This window comes from Trachurus japonicus, chromosome 13 (assembly GCF_045865225.1).
Source record: "Trachurus japonicus isolate A0001 chromosome 13, Traja_1.0".
Lineage (NCBI taxonomy): Eukaryota > Metazoa > Chordata > Actinopteri > Carangiformes > Carangidae > Trachurus > Trachurus japonicus.
The window spans coordinates 36,568,397-36,588,985 of record NC_140919.1 but is presented as its reverse complement, the minus strand read 5'-3'; the positions used below and the strand labels follow the sequence as shown (position 1 = coordinate 36,588,985).

At 41.6% G+C, this 20,589-nt stretch overlaps 1 protein-coding gene across 1 annotated transcript; it reads right to left on the bottom strand.

Annotated features, from left to right (window-relative positions):
• Nucleotides 1–5,920: 5,920 nt before the first annotated feature.
• Nucleotides 5,921–18,974, bottom strand: igsf10 (immunoglobulin superfamily, member 10). Its single transcript, XM_085796328.1, has 10 exons — nucleotides 18,777–18,974; nucleotides 18,158–18,435; nucleotides 16,934–17,063; nucleotides 15,527–15,917; nucleotides 14,181–14,939; nucleotides 12,204–14,021; nucleotides 10,513–12,081; nucleotides 9,283–10,186; nucleotides 8,084–8,450; nucleotides 5,921–8,012 (listed from the first exon to the last, which is right to left on the bottom strand). The coding sequence occupies exons 1-10, from the start codon at nucleotides 18,849–18,851 to the stop codon at nucleotides 6,462–6,464; spliced, it is 7,842 nt and encodes a 2,613-aa protein (XP_085652454.1). The 5' UTR covers nucleotides 18,852–18,974; the 3' UTR covers nucleotides 5,921–6,461.
• Nucleotides 18,975–20,589: the final 1,615 nt, after the last annotated feature.

Here is a 20,589-nt window from a genome sequence, read left to right as displayed (position 1 = left end):
TTTCCTTTGAGAGGCTGGCCACTCTACCAGATACCAGGCATATTTGACAGTGTGTCTCTGTGTGCTCAGCAGAGTGTGTACATAGAGCACAGGAAACAGGGCCTGGGACAGGTTAACCACAATAGTGGCGAGTACATGTGCGATTAGGTAGATCATGTATAAACTATGAGAAGTAAGATGCGAATGGTTTCAGGCTGGAACATATTTTTATGTGAGAAGTCCACAAAACCCAAACTCACACATGTAAAAGCCTACGGAGAAGTAAATACAAAGTAAGACAGATGTTTCCTTTGAGTTCCATCTAAGACAAGACCTTCCCAACACATGTCATGTCTGATTTCAACACTGCACGTATGTGAGAAAAAATTGGTTCAGGGAATGTCTAGAGGAACTTTTATGGTCCAAGTAGCAAACATGACTTCAGCAGTAACCAGTGACCTCAGAGCTATAATGAGAGTCTGTTTTCCGTGTGATGTCATCGTGGTATCTTCGGGAGCAGTGAGGTAGACGAGCTGCAGGTGGTCTGAATGATGTCATGCAAAGTGATTTAACTGCAGCATTTAGTTAAGTGTCAGTGCGTTTACACGTTTAACACCATTTATGCCTGTCTACTGCAGTCTACAGATGCTGAGGGTTTTTAAATACTTAATAATAGGTTCTGTGCTTGTGACCGCAATTTAGACTCAGAAAAACAATATACAGCAGTTTGACAGTTAGGTGTGTTGTTGTTGTTGTCTATTAGCTGTCAGGACAACGCAATTAGGTTAAGTTGATTAGGTCTGAAATCTTAAAATGAAATTTGTCCAAAGACATGCACAATGAGTTGATTGGCGACTCTAAATTTCCTTGTAGGTGTGAATGTGAGTTCATGTGGTTCTCTGTCTCTAAATGTTGGCCCTTTGCCCCCCCCCCCCCAAAAAAAAAAACAAAAAAAAAACAACAATGACAGATGGATGGATTGATAGTTGGATATTTATTACATTGTATTTCTACAGAGGACCTGATGAGATCGACAGTCAGAGGTTCAGGTTATAGTTCCTGACTTAAACCATAAAAAGCTTTCACACAGACTGATCCAAAGCCAGGCCTTCTGCTCCTGTCCTCCTCTTTTTTATTTATATATTTATGTGTTTAGTTTTTCTTCAGCCATGTCTTTCAGATTGCATCTAAATTACACATTGGCTTTTGCTACCAAGTGGTAAATTAAACTTTGTTTCCAGAAGCACAGAGGAAATGCTGACTCTGGACGTGTCTGAGCAGAGGAATGTAATTTGCAAACACAAGGCGCCGTTTCACAACAACCCTGCAACTTGTGATTTGTTTTGTTGCACTGGAAACAAGGAGGTTTCAGAAGAATTTGGGGAAACCAGTCAAGCCTGTCATTGCCACAACCAGGAGTGTAGACTGTAAAAAAATCTTGTCTGTGTAAAGACATGCAGGCTTCTGTCAAATTAGAAGCATGACCAAAGCTCTTGATGGTAATGTCAATAAATGCATGAAGGATGAGTAGAGGGAAATCATACACTTATATATTTCTGTATCCTAAATACAATCAAACCCCTATAGGGAAGCTCTGGCCATTAGAAGTTTCTTTGACCTTTTCCTGACACCCCTGTGCCACTCACCTCTACCACTTCATCATTGGAATTAAAAGGTTTCCGGGAACACTTCGTCCTGTCAGGCAGAAACATCAACCTTCTGCTGTAAAGTAGCAGTGCCACTTTGTTGGTGCAGCCTAATTGGGTGTGCTGGCTTATTTAAAAGCTTCCTCCCTCCCTTTGGGACTCAATAATTTAGAGGTACTTTGATGTTTTTAGCTTGATTTTTTGTGACTGAAGTGAGGAAGGTTAGTATACCGAAGAGACTGGGTTTTAACCATTCTGGTTACTGTGTGGGGACTAAAGGATCACATCTGCACCCAATCAGATGGGAGAACCCCTGCTGGAGTATTTCCAATGCCCTCAGGACAGAGACCCAGGGATATGGTCCCATAAAAATGTGTATACCATTTCTTATGATGTATACCTTATGCATAAGCTCTGTGCACCATATTAGATAGTTTTTCTTATTTTATTAATACCCATTTGTATTTTTATGGTTTCAGTATTTACTGACTGAAAGCTGTGGCAAATTTATGGCCAAAGTTAGCTGATTTATGATTGCACTGTTGCCCTTCTACCTGGCTCTTAAAGTGCTTAAAGTCTTATTCTTAACACTCGCAGATGATGAACGAGGAAGCAAAAGAGCATGAGAATTAAACCTCTCGCAAATCAAACGTTGTTTTAACAGCAGGAGCGAAACGACAACCGATACTTGCATATTTTCTCTCCCCCTTACTGTAGCCAATATATAATATTCTGGTAGAAGAAATATCATCAGAAGTAGTCTTGAGAAGAAATGGCTCGAAGAACGTAGAACCACCGTCACAGCGCGACAGATCCTACCTGGAAGAGAGGTGCAAAGTGCATCTGTCTTACTTGTGGCTGGAAGGTGGAGGTGTGGATTCTGTAAAGCTGGTGTGAAATTCCAGCATCACTACAGGTACTGAGAGAGCTGTCGATTTTGTCTGTATGTGTGCGCATCCACAAATCTGTGCTCTGGAGGGGTTTTCTCACCTATATAGGCTTGGATTGTGGCAAGAAGGAAGCGAGGGATTCACCTCATTCTGACAGGGGCTTCACTTGTTGACAAGTTTGCAGATTCAAAGAGGTAAGACAGACTCTCTGAGCTAACAGAGGAGTACTGTCTGAAATTGCTACTGGTCAGCTCCCAGCAGTCCTCTCCTGAGATCTCACTTTCCATGTTCAGGCTTGATACGCTTCTGGTTGAAGTATGGAATTCATACCGCAGACCAAAAATATGTCTCAGTCTTCCCTGGTTTCCCTCATCAATCCACTCTGGAGACTTTATCCTTCCTTTCCACTCTTTCTCACTCAGCTTTTTTTTAGTCATTACTCAGCTCAAACGTTCACAATATATAATATACTATAGATTCACCTTGAGCTCTTGAATAAATAAAATGCTAAAAAGATAAATACTCACTAATTTAAGTTTAACTATTGTCTGCAAATATTTAATTTGGTTGATGTTCAATTTCATTGTCCTTATGTTTGCAATCACTTGCTATAGGTGACAGCCTGTATGTAGCAACATAAACATAGACATGACGGATATTTGCTCTGTTATAACAGTGTTAGCTTATTGTTGCGAGTAGTACAACAACATACTGTGTATACTTATTAAAAAATAGGGTAAATGTGTAGCGTGTGCCATATAAGATAACACAGCTGGGTCATGTAACACACAGTACTGGTTAGAAAAATGTACTTTAGATAAATACTGTGCTTTAAGTTGCTGAGAGGGATATCTGAGTAGAATTATGGAGTGACTGCCCAGATCCTTCCTCGCATTGGTTCCTGATGTAGAGAACAGTCCTGCTGATGGACTGAGACATGAGGAGGCAGGAGTTGCTGGTTGAACAAAGCATCTTTTGTTATATGTTCCCTCCAGTTTGGGCAGTCAGGAAGGTGTTGGTGGTCTAATATCAAATAGTAAAATGTGAGCAAGTTGGCAGCTCAGTCCTGATTAAAAGGTAGAGGCAAGTAAAAAAAAAAAAAAATCAACCATCTACTTGTCTTGTCTACCATCTACATCTTGGCCCCTGTCTTTCCACAGTCTTCAAGGTGGCCAATGAGTGGCCATATTCTTTTCTTTCCTTTTTTTTTATTTTTTATTTTTTTTACCTCCCTCAGACTTTGTTTATTCATCTTGTGAAATGGTAGAGTTGGTGCAACTCTTCATGTTGACACATCCCACTTCAACAGCTGTGACCAGAAACTGGGTTCAGGGGTACAGTATATTTGACCTGAGTAAGGTGAAATGCATACAGTGCTCCTTTCAGTAGCTTCTTATAAAACCATATTTTCAATGGTACGTGTCAGACGTTAACGCTTTTCCTCTAAACACCCAAGAGGGATGGAGCAGATGAGAAAATCACATGTTTAAACTCCTCATAAATATCCAAGTCTTTGGAAGGTAAACTCAAATCATTCCCCAAACATCAACCACAAAACCAGAACTGAACAAATAAACTCTTCACTGTCCACAGAGAACACGTAGTCTGAATGAACTGTCTTTCACAGTGAAGAGTCAGACATAAAGAAGATGTTAATTTGTGTTTGATTCTCGCCTAGCTCACATATGAAAGCACTTTTCTCTCAAATCATGGAGCAAGTTGCCTGCATTCCAAAGTTTATGGAAGACAATTCCCTCTTTCCCCATGTCTGTCTGGGTCGTATCACACTGGTGTAGACTGGCTCAGGACTTTGGAAAAGAAAAATGTTTTTTTAAAAATCACAAAATCTCATTTTATTGGATATACACACTTGAGGACTACCCACTGACCTCTTTTTTGCAGCTGTTAGATACGGTAAGCCACTGTTAATGAATCATGTCCTGTTTACTCTTAATACTTCACCATAAGGACGAGACTATGGGGAAGGCACAAATCAGTGACATTTTATGACATGACCAGTAGCTAGATAGATATAACAGTACAAATAAAAAAATTAAAGATGCAAGCACCTATGATCAGGCCCTCGCTCTCCTTCACCATCGCAGCAGGCTCATGGCGTGCCTCTCAAAGCGACTGCCTGTATTGGCACCCGATGGACTCTGCGCTGTGGTGTGAAAGTGGCCCACGTGGACCGCATGGTGATTCATCCACTCATCCAAATACAAAGTGTGGCACCCCTAAAATAAGTAAATTATGGGGCATCCGGACCAAAAATTTGTGAATTTTCAAGCATGGGAAAGCACCAAAACTGTGATTTATTATGAGTAAGAATAAACAGCGCAATTTCAGGGTCCTCATTGGCAACTTTGTCAGCGCTCAGGCCATAAAATATTCCCACATCACATAAATGCACTGTGTTGGATTTAAACATAAACATGTCAGCTTGAGTAGGATTAAAAAAAAGAAAAAAAAAGAATGAGAAATTGTTTCCAGTTCTTGCCAAGCGATATTTGTACAAATATTTGTCTTAATAAATACCCTTAAAATTGGTATTTGCAAGCAGTCATCTCTACGAGTAGTAGATCATATTACTCCCAGATCTCTCTAGGGTATAATTCATCATTTATTAATTCAAATTAATGTATTACGTGTAATAATCTTCCCTCAGGTATACGTTTGGAAAGAGTAATATTAAATCAAAACAATAAATAATATTCATATTTTAATATCATACATTTCTCTATTCCTCTTTTCTGTCTTGGCCTCCAGATCTCAATTTAATTTGCAGGGGGGGCTGTAAAATCAGCACACAATCACAAACAACAATCAAAAGCTCCCCTGTGGGTAAGCAGGCTGGGGATCTGGGTGAAGGACTATTTTCACAGCTGGAGAGTTAAAACTGTGTGCGTCTGGAAGATTTCTATCGCTGCCACAGGCAGTGCCTCCTCCTGTAGGCTGGATAATTCTAGTAACCTTCATTGCAACAACATTACAATGTCTCACAAGTATCAACAGCCAATATGATTAAATATCTCATTAATTAAATTATGGTGTATCAAATGGTACAAAAACATTGAAAACCATGAACCATTTCTACTTTTTAATTTCATTTTTTCTCCTATACCTTGAAAAAGTAGATACTACAGATATACATACACTGTATAACATAATGTATAACATTACTATAAATTCTTGTGTACAACACAATAGACTGTGTGTTTTTGCATTTATTTTGACCAACAAACACTGCACTGTGAATAGACATAAAACAGTCTGTCATTAAAACATAAATTGTAAATGTATGTAAAATAAAGAAATCAGATCTCATTCTGGTATGAAAGCTCTCTACTGCCCATGCAGATATGTATCCAGTGTAAAACAAGCCAAACATATATATTTTTTTCCGAAGAAACCCATTTTCTTCCACTGTGAAATTCAATGAATTGCCATTAAAGACATAATTGTTGTTAAAGCATAAAGCAGCATGTCATGACAGCAACAATCTCTGGCCACTGACTAAAGAGTATTACAATCTTCTGAGAAATCTTTTTTCAGTCCACTACACAAATTTTCTCTCCTTCTGTATGCACTGTAATAGTATCCCTATGTGCAGCCAGAAATGTCTAGTCAAAGAAATCACATTAGGTTAAACTCCACTGGCCCTTGTGCTCCCATGAGAACCGCCCCAAATGAGAACCGCCAACAAATTTCCAGACCCCCAGTTCCAAAGTTACAATAACAACTTTCTCGACCCAGACTGGGTTTTCCAGTTAAAAAAAACTTTAAAATGTCTGTTTCCTTTCTCTTCTTGTGCTCTGTTTATTTTTTTTAATCCACATCTGTCACTTTTTCAAATAATATTCCAAGAGTTGTGATCCTCACAACTCCATGTGAAGAAGCATGTAGTGTAGATATACCACTGTTCTTCTGTAATTATGTCTTTTTCTCACAGAACATGTACATATGTGACCTTTGAGTCTGTACCTAGGTGGTTCTTAGCCAGGCACTTGTATGTACCTGAGTCTGAGACTGTGGGCCTCTGGATGATAAGTGTGCCCTGAGGGTGGAGCAGCTCGCTTCCCGTGGGCCGGCCCTGTTCGGCTGTCGACAGAACTGAATGATCAGGCAGCTCCCATGTTATCTCTGGCTTGGGGACACCATTGGCAGCACAGTGTAGCTGGATTGGTGTGCCGGTCACTGCCTTAACACTGGGAGGTGGTCCCCTTGTAATTCGTGGAGGATAAGCGATGATGAGAACAGGGACAGTGAGTAGAGCCTCACCAGCGTCATTCCGAGCTCTGCAGATGTAGTTTCCACGGTCGTGGAGAGTTGTATCTTGAACAACCAAAGTACCATTCTCCAGCAACTGGTAGCGCCCAAGGACTTGAGGCCGAGTGAAAGTGTGACCACCAGGAATGGTCCAGTAGATCCTGGGTCTGGGACTCCCATCAGATAGACAGTGAAGGAAGAGAGGTTCTCCAGACACACTACGTATGATGCCTCTAGGCCTTGTCAGGATGTAAGGCTTCTGTCCAATGTCCAAAATGATTAGTTTCTCTATATACCCCATGATATTCTTGGCACCACAACGGTACTTCCCAGAATCGTCTTTGTGAGAGCTGTAGATGATTAAACTCCCATCGGTGCCAAGGTGGTGGCGAGACCCATGGTCAAGTCCACTGATAAACCGTGTTCCATTAGGTAAAGTCCAGATGATCTCCGGCATTGGGTTTCCATCAGCAGAGCAGTTCAGAACTGTGGTTTTCCCAATGCGAGACACAATACGTTCGTTGTAGGGGTTCCTGAAAATCGGCCTACGGAGCATACTGGTCACTTCCAGCTGCACGACCATTACTGCCTCACCTCCATCATTCCTCGCCATGCATATGAACTCTGCTGTGTCTGTTGGTCGCACGTTACGAATCTCTAATGTCCCATTATGGTGGACATTAATCCTGCTACCAAAGTATGGTGCTGTCAGGAAGATATTATCAGGCATAATCCAAGTGACACGAGGAGGGGGGTCACCCTCTGCCACACAGTCTATTAATTTCCTGGAGTATTTCGCAGCTACATCTTTGATTACCGTCCTGTTCTGGCGGTAGCCATTGATAACTGGTGGATTCCCATCTATATCAAGCTTGTAGACTTTTCGACTTTCTCCAGCAGGGTTGCGAGCCATGCACACATACTCCCCAGCATCGATAAGTTTCACATCCCTGATATCCAGAGAACCATTGACATGCATTAGGTAGCGTTCATTTGATGCTGCAATTACATCATTGGTGGGCAGCATCCACAGGATTTTAGGTCTGGGTTCCCCAAGTGCTTCACAGTCAATGCGGATGTTCCCTCCAGGCCTCACCCTGGCAAAGGCCTGACTGGGTGGACGTATCTTGGGGGCAGCGGCCACCACAGTGATATGCACATGCATCTCATCCTTTCCCACCTGGTTCTCAGCATAACAAGTGTAGTCCCCTTCCTCTGACATGCCAACCTGAAGAAACATGACATTTAGGTATATTTTTGAATATGACTTTACAATTTTGGTGGGTGTTCATAACATACCTGGTTTAGGTAAAGAGTTCCATTGTCAAACAGTGTGTAGCGCCGTGTTCGTCCTCCTCCACTGCTTGCGTCAGACTGGAGGGCACTGTTGACCACTGTACCATCGGGTAGACCCCAGGAGATCTCTGGCTTTGGTGTTCCTGAGGCTTTACAGTCCACCTTCAAGTCATTACCAAATGGTACCTGCTTCTTGGCATTGAGTTTAGGCTCTATCTTGGCTGGCTTCATTGACACACTGACCCTCATTAGTTGGAGATCATCACCAATCATATTTCGTGCTACACACAGATAGTCTCCACTGTCTTTATCACTCACACTGTGAATGATAAGAGTACCATTATCCAGGACCTGGATTCTGCTGCCCATCCTGGAGAAATATATGACAGAAAATTAGAGTGACATAGCATGAATGTCAGAGTAAATCCTGATCAAATACAGACATGCACCATTTACTACAGTGTAGGACAAATGACAAATATAATTTCACAAGTTACTGTAGTATATGAGTTGTCACTGTTGATAACTATTAAGCTGCTCTAAACGATATCTCGTTATTTATAACTGTATTATGACAATGTCAATAAGTCTCATGCAGCTTGTTTTGAACTTAAAAAATAATAGAAATCAGTATTTAGACAATCTAGGAAATGCTAAATTCCTGAGCCATTTCTTTAACCATTGCATCACTTTTTTTCTTTTAAATTCAATTTGTTTGTGTTTTATTTCATCTAAGTCTGCTGATAAAATAAGATAAATATGGTCAAGTATCTTATTCAAAGTTTTCAAACACATATGCAGGCAGCAAATACTGACCACATCAAAAATAGTGACTCAAACAAACAAACATGAAAACCTGGCACCTATTTCACCAATACAGAAACAATTATCCCCTGCAATGTTGCTTTCTTTAGCATAAGAGTATATCATTAATGTATGTTGAGGAAGTCAACTACTAACCTAATGCATTTTTGTTGTGAGCTTGTTTCACATTCCAGGTACATTTGCAAATCTCTTACTGGAATGTTTAGTTCATCAATAGAAACTTACTGTACTATTACTGTGCTAATGTGTACAGTAATGTGTAATAACTAACAAATATGTACTAATTATAGTCTCCACTACTCTTAAAATAAAAAAAAACTCCTTGTTGCAAGAGCTATAATGTTTTACTTGACATTTATTACTCAAGGCATTTTTACCTGTGCCACCGGTCCACCACAGCTTTAGAAGGAAGCCTCCACATGATCCTGGGTTTGGGGTCTCCTGTCGCTAAACAGTTGAGCTTCAACTGATCCCCATAGGACAATTCTGTCACACGCTGAGATGTCTTCACTATTTGAGGTGCAGATTCCTGCCTATCGACAGTCAGAGTCACCACCCTCCGCTCTGAGCCAGTAGAACTGGTAGCAATACATTCATATTTCCCGCTGTCTGCTGTAGTCACATCCTGAATGTGGAGCGTCCCATTCTCATACACAAATATCCTTGGGTCTCTGGCAGGCCTATTAGATCGTACCATTGTCCCATCATAAAAGACCCAGTGAATAGCAGGCTGAGGGCTGCCTTGGCCAGTGCAGGGTAGCCACAAGTTCTGGTTAACATTAGCTTTGACCTGCTGCCGTTTCTCCTCGACAATTCCTGGTGGTGCTGCTACCACCTGCAGTCGGACCGTAGCAGTATCAGCTCCAGCTGGATTACTGGCGATGCATTTATAATGGCCTCGGTCATAAACAGATACATGCTTAATGACCAGAGTCCCCTCAACAGATACTGACACCCTTCCGTTTTCTGTGTTTTGACCTCTGACTTGAGTCTGATTGGCCAGGATCCATGATATCAGTGGAGTGGGTCGACCATCTGCTTTACATTTCATCTCCACAGTGTTTCCAACATGAGATTTTATCTCACGCATTTTTGGCTCCAAGATGCGTGAAGGGTAGGATACCACCGTGAGGGTGACAAGAAGTTTATCTGATCCATAATCATTCTCAGCTAGACAGAGGTACTGGCCACGATCCTTAATGTTGGCATTCTGAATGAGCAGTGTGCCATTGGTCAACACCTCTAACTTTCCCATCCTCCCCGTAATGGTAATGGTATTTCCTGAAAGACAGAAAAAGACAATTTCCTCAAAGAAAGGTTAAACTGAAAAACATCCAAAAACAAAACAATCTTTTCTCAATGTTTTTCTTTGTTGTTAATAGATTATTATACAATATAAAACATAATTTCTCAAGGAAATATCACAAACAAAAATTTCAGAACCCCTTCACCAATATTATGGTGCCCCAACTTTTTGAAGAATACACTCTCGTTTACATAGCATTACTTAAAATAAAGATAGCAGTTTTATATTGTTTAAATCTTACATTTACCCTACATCTGATATTTTCTTATAATAACAACACTTACAGAAACTGATTTGGTACCTGTGCTAGAAGAAAAGCGTTTCCAGGTTATATCTGGCTGGGGATTTCCAATGGCCTCACATGGCAAGAAAGCATCTGAATTGGACAACACAGTAAAGCTGGCTGCATTGCCTCCAACTATCTTAGGTTTGCTTGTCAAGACCTGTGTTGTGGGTTCAAGGCCAGCAATATTGGCACCCGTAGCTTCAGTGACATACACAGTAGGGATGGCATTGTGTGTGCCTATGTTGCTGGGGGGCTCAGGTGTATTGATGTACCCTTTCTCAGCAGTAAGGATGGTCACTGTGTCAAAGTAAAGGTCTTTATCCACACTGCCTCTGGCAAAGCTGCTCTGCACAGTAGGTCTGACTGTCCTCACTGTTGGTCTGTGAGTAATGTGACCATTGTTCCTCTGTGTTGGTGGTCTGATGTTGCTGTGGACTCTGGTCTGAACTGTTGTGTAATACCCTTTTCTGGTAACTGGCATCGGTGTGGTGGTAGGGTTATATTGTGAGGTGATAAAAGGTGTCTTGGTGGTAGTATAAGCTGCGAAACTGCTAGGTGTGCTCCAGGTGAATTCTTCATACAAGTCAGTCTCCTCCTTTGACGTTTCGACAGTAGAAACAGCTACTGTGGCTCTGTTCTCTTTCCTCAATGGCGTATTCAGGGGCTCATGGAGTGAAACAGTCTGTTGATGTAGTCTGGTTGTCTCTTTTATAGATTCCATAGTTGGTACCCCTGTAGTTGCAGCCTCAGTTGTGATAGTAGGATATACTCTTGTGATTCCAGGTCTCTTGAAGGGTCTCCTGCCCATGAAGGGCCTCCTTCTCCGACCTTGCTGTCGTCTTGCCCCACCGGGCCTAGGTCTAACTCCAAACCCAGAAGACCCAGAAGATAAGACTTCATCTGGACCTTTGATTGAAGGGGGTTTGACAGTGGGTGGGGAGGGCAGAGTCTGTGATTCTGGTGGTGTCTCAGCAGTGGTGGAATACAAAGAACTGGGAGTGGTTAATTGTTGCAAGGCGGGTGCCAATGTTGTTAACTCAAAATCTGCAGAGGATGAATCTCCATAGTCATCATCTGATGAGCTCTCTCTGCTCTCTGTGTGTCTGGACGGGGATAAAGTCTCAGGCTCAGCCAGTGAGTTTTCAGTGGTGGCGGGTATAGTAGCTGGGGTTGTGGTTGAAGTCACTGTTGTGGTTTGAGCTGTAGATGACGTTTTCGTAGTGATTAATGGCCTCCTTAGCCTGCCAAGTATCTTTTCCCTCTCTCTGCTTCCAAACAGCCTGTCCCATGGAATTCTCCCACGAATAACCTTTGAGGCTGTTGTGGTAGTGGTTGTGGTACTCACTGTAGGGTCAAACACAGGGGCATCAGCAGAGGTTACGTAGCCACTGGAATCATCTGGCTTAGGCTCTTTACGGGTGAAAGGAACATTTATAGTCATGTCATAGTTTCTGGGGGCAGCCGTTTTTTGTGTAGTTGCAGGTCTCTCTGTTCTGTGTAAATATGAATTGGAGGAAGATGATGGTGTTACCATCTGCACATCTGTGGCTGCTGTCTTTTTTTTGTCCTCATCACAATCACAGTCTGAGGGAAAAAAACAGAGAAAAGAGAAAAGGAAACACAGATTCATAAAACATGAGTAGAACCACACATTGAGACATGAAGCACAAATGTATTACACAATAATAAAAAACAATCTTGCCTACCTGTAGTCAGTTCAATTCGATATGGCACTGACGCGTTTCCTTCTTTCTTCACTGAGGGCTGTTTAAGTTTATTGATAAAGGACTGAATGTCAGTGATCCTGTTAGGTTTTATGATCCTCCTGCGGCCTTGGAAGGTCCTCCTGCGGCCCCCTCCTCTGCCATTCTTGTGTGGGATGATATGGATCTGCTGTCGGGAAATAATGGTGGATCCTGCCGGCAGGCGTGGGGACTTGATTGTCTGGGTGGTATGGAAGGTGATCTCATCTTGCTGTCTCTCTGTGGTGGTGACGGCTGTGAATGTGGTCTGACTTTCTGGGTCTGTGTGGATGACTACCTCTACGGGGCCTGGTCCATCCTGCATTGGAGTAACGTTAGGGTCTGTGGTGAATGATAGTGCCGCCCCTGTGGACGTCTCTGGGTCTGTAGGTTGTTGTCCAGAGAACTGAAGCTGGGTTTCTTGTGAGGCGTCTGTCACACTAAGTTGAAGAGTGACTGGTTGCAGTTGTGAGGGTGGTTTGCTGGTTCTTTCCGGGGCATAAAACTCTCTCTTCTCAACAAACCCTGGATTATCTGTGAATGTAGTGGACTTGATTGGTGTAGAGTCTGACTGCATATATGACTCTGTTATTGGTGTGTTTGTATTCTCTGTTATTTTTCTTAAATCAATGTGATCGTTCACTGTGGTTTCCATAACAGGAGTTTGATGACCCACTGTTGTTGCTAACATGTGACCCTGACCTATCTGTGTTGCTGTTATTGTTTCAGTCTGGCTCTCTTGCCTGAATATTCCATTTTCCTCTGGATTGTCTATCATGGGTTTGACTACCTTTGGCACAACGTCGAGGAGGTCTTCGTTATGACCTTCACCTGAACCAATTTCACCATCACCAGAAGGACCAGGGTGTGAGTCTTCATATTTTACCGTCTCTTCCTCTGTGTCACTATTTATTCTTGATCCATCTTGAGCCTTCTTCATTAATTCTGCAAATTTCTGCGGGTCTACTTTCCTGGAAGCTTTATCAAAGACCCTGCTACTCCAGAAGCGTCTGTTGCCAGCTGAACCCCTCCTTCTCTGTCCCTGTCTACCCCCAAGGCCTCTGCCCTGTGACCTGAGCCTTGGGTAAGGTCGATCTAAAGGGATGGTCCTGGATTCCTGACTAGTTCTGTCAGAGGGGGTGGAAGAGGGAACCTCACTGAGGGTGACTGTGTTTTCTGCCAAACTTGGGTCTGCCTTGACCTCCATTTCCATCCCTGACCCGTCACTTTCCAAATCTGTCACTTTTTCAGGCATTTCTTCAGTTAACATCACCTGAGACACGAGCAGGTCAACTCCCAGGTGATTAGCTACCAAACACCTGTAAAACCCTCTGCACCTCTCTGTGAGCCCCTGAATAAGCAGGGTCCCATTCTTTAAAACCTTTCTGTGCCCATGAGACTTATCCAGTACTGAGTGATCAGGAAGGATCCACTGCACTGAAGCCTCAGGACTCCCTGATGAGCTACAGTCCAAAACCAAACTTTGACCCAGTGATTTTGAAAGTTGGACACCGTTGATCTCAGTTTCTTCCACATCTGGGGACAGAACTGTCACTCGAAACACAAGAATATCTGCATCCAGGTAGTTTGTGGCAATGCACCGGTACAGGCCTGTGTCTGAAGCATCTGCACCCCGTAGTGTGAGCATCCCTTCAGCAGTGATTATGATCCTGCTGTCTGCACTGGAGAAAGGAGCTCTGACCTTACTCCCATCAGGTAAAATCCACTCCAACAACGGCTTTGGCTCGCCCTGGATTTGACAGCTCAATTGTGCCACACCACCTATGTTAAAAATAAAATAAATATTTTATTACAGTAATTCTTGCATTCATATTTGAAAACATATTTCTTTTAGTATTTTAAGTTTGTTTCAAAATTTAGAGGTCATATCATAGTTAATAATATCATATGGTTTACTAAGAATATATCTCCAAGACGCACCTGTAAGTACAGTGTGCTCAGTCTTAGTCTGATTATCTCTCTTGATCATAGTCCAGGAATACCGGTCCCTCTTAGGTGATGTTTGCTCCACACGTAGGTTTACCACAGACTGGTACTTTATGTGCAGAGTTGAGAAAGTGGTACTTGTGCGGTCGAGCTGGAAGCTTACCTCTCCCTGCATCAACCATGCCGGGGAGGCTTTAATCTCAGCCTCAATGTTTGTGTAAATCCCTTCGTCTCCCTCTTTTGTTTTGATCTGACTGTACCTGTACACCATTTCTGGACTCCTGGCCAGCATCAACCCTCTCTCCAGCCTCATGGGTGAGTCACTGTAGGTAGCCAGGATCTGCCACAGCTGCTGGATGTGATCATAGTCAATGTTACATACCAAATATGTAGTTATCCCAGCGGAAATCACAGTGACATTGTTGCCCTCCTCCTCCTCCACGGTTTGTGTTAGGTTCTCGAAAGCTGAGGGCCTCTGGACTGTACAGAACAGACTGCCATCACTATGAAAATGGTCAGTCAGTTTCATTTGTATGGACCCTAATGGAGCAATGAAATCCTTGGGGGAAACTGGAGTAAAGTCCCCCTCATCCACGCTGATGTTCTTCTGCTTTAGATGGGGCTGGATCCAGGGTTTGGTACAAGTGAAGGCATCGCTCGGAAGAAGGGATAGAGGCCTGTTGTAAGATGGGGCAGGACTCTCACAAACAGGGCACAGCTGTCCTCTCCTTTCTCGCTTGCATTTCAGCACACCTGGAAACATTTTAATAAAGTGGTGTGACGTTTAGCTTCATGTAAGAAAAGAACATTTACAGTTTCCACATTATGGTCCAGCCAAACCAAAACCATTCAGTAAAACTTATGAACCAGAAAATGTCCTCACCATTATACAAAATTGTAATTTATAAGCTGACTTTTGTGTTAGCCAAGTCATAAATAAAAGATATAACTTTAGTTCCGTCGTGTTTTCATTGTTTTTTGTGGCCTTGATGATGAGAAGAAGATATGATTTCTACCTCCAGTGGTGTTTCTGCAAAGATTTATATTTTTCCCTTGGATATGCCTCTCTTCCTTGGGATACTGTCCAAAGTTTGTAGTGGAGAAAACATACCAAAGTCTGAGCAGAATAATCCCTTTAAGTGCTAATGTGTAACAGATGTGTCTTGTTAAAGCTGCTAATAAATGTGGCTTCACAATGGTCTAGATTAGTGTTTTTTGTGTGTGAGGGAACCATTTCTTCATTACGTAAGAATGGAGATCTTCTCTTTCACTTGTAAATATTATTTCCTCACACCTCTCCTTGATTTCTAAAGCAAAAAAACAAAACAAAAAAAACTCACCTGTATTTCTCTGTGCCCATTTAGGGAACCACTCCATACGGCAATCACATGCCCAGGGGTTACCATGGAGGAAGACGTTCTCTAACTGGCTGCAGCCTAAGAAGATATCTGCATGCAGAGTGGTGAGGAGGTTGTCTGACAGGTGGATGTTTCTAACTGAGGAGACCTTGAACACTTGGCTGTATCTCAGAGTGATGAATGTGTCTGGGTGGAGTTGCTGGAGCTGGTTGCCCTCCAGATGGACCAACTGTAGGTTGGTTAGGCCATAGAAAGCGTCTGGGCTGATGAATTCAATGTAGTTGTGGTCCATGTGGAGTCTCTGCAGACTGTCCAGGCCTTTGAATGTCTCTTTCTTGATTTGTTTTACTTTATTATAGGACATCTTCAGGACCTGTGAAAGCAGGAGTGTGTGGTTGCTGATTGTTTTTCAAAACATTATGGACTTTAGACTACTACAGTATGTTAACACACAGAGCACTGACAAATACTGTCAAACCTTGTAGAAGCAGTAGTATAATTGTACTTCATTTAGACTAATAATGAGTAACAAGGTAGCATCTAGAGCTGGAACAATTTTGATAATCAAATTAATCGGTTTGAGTAGTTTTTTAAAGAAAAAAAATCCAAACTCTCTGATTTCAGCTTCTTAAATGTGAATATTTCTTGTTTCTTTGTTCCTTTATGACAATAAACTGAATATCTCTTTGGTCTGTGGATAAACAAGACATTTGAAGACGTTATCTTGTGGTTTGGGAAACACTGATTGACATTTTTCAACATTAAATTGACCAAAGAACTAATCAATTAATTGTTTAAATAATCGACAGATTAATTAATAATGAAAATAATCATTAGTTGCAACGCTAGGAGAATCCTTCAGTAAATTTAAGTGTAATCCAATAAAGCTGGCTTTGCAAAAATACATGAGCATTATTACTGTACATCAGTGGACATTAACAGCAGATATTACAGTAACATGAAGCACCCATCTGCTCATGCAATAGGGCTGCACAAAATGGAAAAAACGATCATTTGTGATTATACTGGCATTTATTACAAGTTCAGCGAGTCATAATTTCAGTTGTTTTAGCTGTTCATTTTCACTGAAATAATTTTAAAATGTTGATGCTATTTTGTTGGGGCCTGCATTCCTTTTGTCTGGAGACTGATTTTAATGCCAGGCTGTCTAGCACCACACTGCTCATGTTGCTATCAATGCATAACAATATTCTGACAAATGTAACCTTCATCCAAAAACTATGACTCCTGTGACTTAGCCTATTTATTGCACATGGTTATTTATTTATTTAGATTACATTTTGATGAATTATACAGGCCTCTTAAGCAGAGATCAAATTTACATTGTATATTCTTAAAAACAAAAGACAAACAAAAACACAAGTTTACCTGTAAGGACCTGAGGTCTTGGAAGGCTCTGTCTTCAATACTGTGTATAGTGTTGCTGTGGAGCATCAACAGCTCTAAATTCTCAACTCCTGAAAGATCATTTTCTTTCAAAACAGTTATACTGTTGTACCTAAAAACAGAGAAATGAAAAACAAACTTCAGCTCATCAGCTCAAAAGTATCACAATATTTATGATTATAAAGTATAAAGAAAAAAAAAAGTATCATTTTAAGTCCAGCAGACCTACACTGATGTCTTCAATAATTAGTCTTGATTAGGCTGCTTCTCAGGGTGAATATGGCTGGGATATGCCAAAGATGATTGATAATATCTTTAAAATACGTGTTTTTTTTTTTATTTCTATAAGACCCCCCCCCCCACCAAAAAAAAAAAAAAAAAAGTTTAAGCTGAAACAGACTGGGCCTATCCAGTGATGAGAGGAAAGGCCATTATGCATTAGTAACTACACCTGTGCTTTTCCTGCTTTGCCAGTGCCACAGAACAGTGTTGTTTTATGAGAAAAGGTCTAACCAGACTAAAGTGAAAACACCTGTGGGAGTGCAACATAGTTTCACTTTAATATTTAAAAACATTCTGAGGCAAACATAAAGCCAAGGCACGCAACAATATATATTTTGAGTATCATATAGTGTCTTTATGTACTGTCACATTTAGGAAGAGACAATTTGAAATTTCAGCACAAACTTTGTTGACGTTAACACGTAGCACAGAAGCTGGTTAGCTAGTGGTTATCGCGGGAGTTTAGCTCTTCTCCAAAGCCTGGACCATGACCAGAGAGGTGACGCTGCTGTACCAGGAGGAGATGGGAATACAGAGGTGAGGAGTTGTAAATGGAGTTGTAAACTTTGCGTTAACATTATCTAAATATTTTGTAGGTTGAATCGTAAATTAGCTAGGCTATTGGCTAAAAAAATCATTCTTTAATTACCTATTAGGCTAATGTCGAGGTTAGCTCCTAATCTCCTACAGTCAGAAATTTGAGGTTTGAAGTTAACCATTATGTTGAATTGGTTCATATTGAATTTTTTATCTCAGCGTTGTCCATTACTTTTTAGTCCAAGAGTTTATCCAAGAGTTTTAAGTGTTTACAAGGTGGAAGACAATAACGGTATGCTAGTTAGCTATCCCATTTCATTCATCCAGAGGCTGTCCAATTAGTCCCCTCCAGAGTATGTGCAGTTCTCCGGTTTGACAAGAACTCACCCGAGGTTAATCCTTTCCACAGCTGGCTGGATGTGGTCAGGTATTGCGGTCAGGTACCTGAAGGTGCAGTGCACTTCGGTGGGGACATAGCAGGCGCAAGATTTGGGGCAGTCACCGCTCGCAGGCATCACAGCGGCCAAGAGCAACAGAGCCCTGAGCAGCCACCTCCACAGGTATGAAGCGCTGCAGGCGCACACACTCATTGTGCACGGGGAAAGGGCTTCAGCTGCACGGGCAAGGGGGGCTACAGTTTGTCCTGAACCATTAATGAAACCCACCTGGACAAAGAGGAAGAGACTGTTCAAACTTCACTAGATAGATAGATAGATAGATAGATAGATAGATAGATAGATAGATAGATAGATAGATAGATAGATAGATCATGCCAACAGCCCTTTTCTCTATAGCCTAATCCATGCTGACATTTTTATCATCATCTTTCAGATTTTTGCGTTCATTTTAAAGTTCGTTAATCTTTATGAACAAGGCAGGGGTGATAAGAGCACTTAGCCTACTGTAACTTCTGTAATAGCTATTGCAAGCAAATATGATAAGCATAATATAACAGTGCAATAACTGGCATACAAGTGCAGTTTAAGGTTGAAATCGTTTACCTCACCACTTTCAAACAGCTGTAGAAAACGGAACTGCTGCACTTGTCGGCAATGTAAAAAATCCCGCGGAGAGTCTTCATTCAGTTACAGTAGTTCTCCAGTTTGATTCCTCTGATAAGTCCACCGTGTCCGAGGCGCAGAGGGACGGACGGCAGTCATGTCTGTGTGAGCGCCTGCAGAGGAGCGCACACTCTTTGGTCTCCTCCGCCCCCCTGTAATCTGTTGTAATGTAATCCTAGAGTAACTGCAGCTATGAAATACTCCTAGAAGTGGTCTTGCTTGAAATACCACGAATCTGACACACTGTTAGAAGCCAACAGAAAGACAAAAACCTTCCACTTGAATAATTTAGAACAAAAGTGTTTTTTATTATTATTATTATTATTGCTGCCAAAGCACTAATATCTGACTTATGTGATTAACTAGGTCACAATGTTGTTTGCACAGAAGCACATCTTAAATTCATAATGCCTCCCTGATGTGAGCTATCAGATGTGGCCCCCAAATAATTTTCTGATTTTTGCTTGATCTTGGCTCCCTAGTTGTAAATAGCAAATGATTATGGGCTTGGTATGACAACAGCCCCAAGGTCCTCTGAGCCACAAACTTAACTCACACAAATGTGTTTCAGATGAGCTCATTAGGCATTTTACTTTCTTCTTCCCCATCAAATGGGCCATTTGAATCTTTTGTTTTTATTTGGGTGTTTTGCCCATGGTAAAAGCCACAAGGCAACTAGTACCCCTTCCAGGCGTGTGGGGGTCAGTTTCTTTTTTGACTTTTTCCAAAATACAATTCTTTTTGCCTGGTTTACTTAAAAACCAAGAGTCCCTCTGTGCTCTTGAATCAGCATATTTAGAGGCACAGCCCTTTCCCTTGCATTCTGTTGTTAGCAACTGAACCAGTTGTCCCTGTCTTTCTTTAGTGTCCTAAAGCAACTCTACATTACAGTTTAGAGTAAGTTTGGAACCTGATTAAAATTGTGTGACTTCGGGCAATTCAGCCCAGCCGAGGCGTGTAAGATCAGTCTATTCTAGTGCTCAGATGAAATAACTCCTGTCACAAGATGGCAAAATGTCAACAGTGGTTGATTTCCAACTCAAAGTTTGCTCACCGCGTTTGTAGGTGACTCACTGAGTCTGTCAGTGTCAAAATATTCAGAGTCATTCACTTGTAAACTGTATGAAAGAGTCTCTATCAAATCACAGCTCCAGTTGTCTTTAAATCATACCATGTGTGTTTTAGTCTCCCAAATAGGCTACTATGTTCCCTCTCACAAATCTGCTAGTTCACCATGTCCCTCATCCACACTGTTAAACATCAGCAAACATTTACACACTCTGGACTGTCACGCATGCACACACATATACTGTGGTCACATTTCAATAAGCACTGCCTTTAGCATCGAGGGAGACTGTTACCGTAATGACTCCTGTGGTACTTGTCAATAGGGTTAAAATCACAGAGGGCTCTGTAAGCTGATCATATAACCATCACAAATGAGTTAGTGAATTTGCATGAAATGCAGGTTTATGGGGATCCATGTCATCAATTATTTCAGGTCATAGGCAAGGTTTGCATGTTCCATCGCTTGTGTCATCACTATTGTTTACTTGAACATCTGGACAACACACCAGCCCTTGTGGATAACAATACTTCTCTTCTCTTCTCTTCTCTTCTCTTCTCTTCTCTTCTCTTCTCTTCTCTTCTCTTCTCTTCTCTTCTCTTCTCTTCTCTTGTCACTGATGTCTAAATCACATTACCGTGCATCGGTATATCATGTTTGTCACCCCCCCAAAAAAGCTGTTATTACTGTTA

What these genes read in the sequence shown, in the direction of transcription:
- igsf10 (XM_085796328.1), bottom strand. Translation starts at nt 18,851, where the DNA reads ATGAAGACTCTCCGCGGGATTTTTTACATTGCCGACAAGTGCAGCAGT. An exon ending in TCTACAGCTGTTTGAAAGTG is followed by an intron (nt 18,436 to 18,776) that starts GTGAGGTAAACG and finishes CTCTTTGTCCAG; the next exon opens with GTGGGTTTCATTAATGGTTC. An exon ending in AAGACCTCAGGTCCTTACAG is followed by an intron (nt 15,918 to 16,933) that starts GTAAACTTGTGT and finishes CTGCTTTCACAG; the next exon opens with GTCCTGAAGATGTCCTATAA.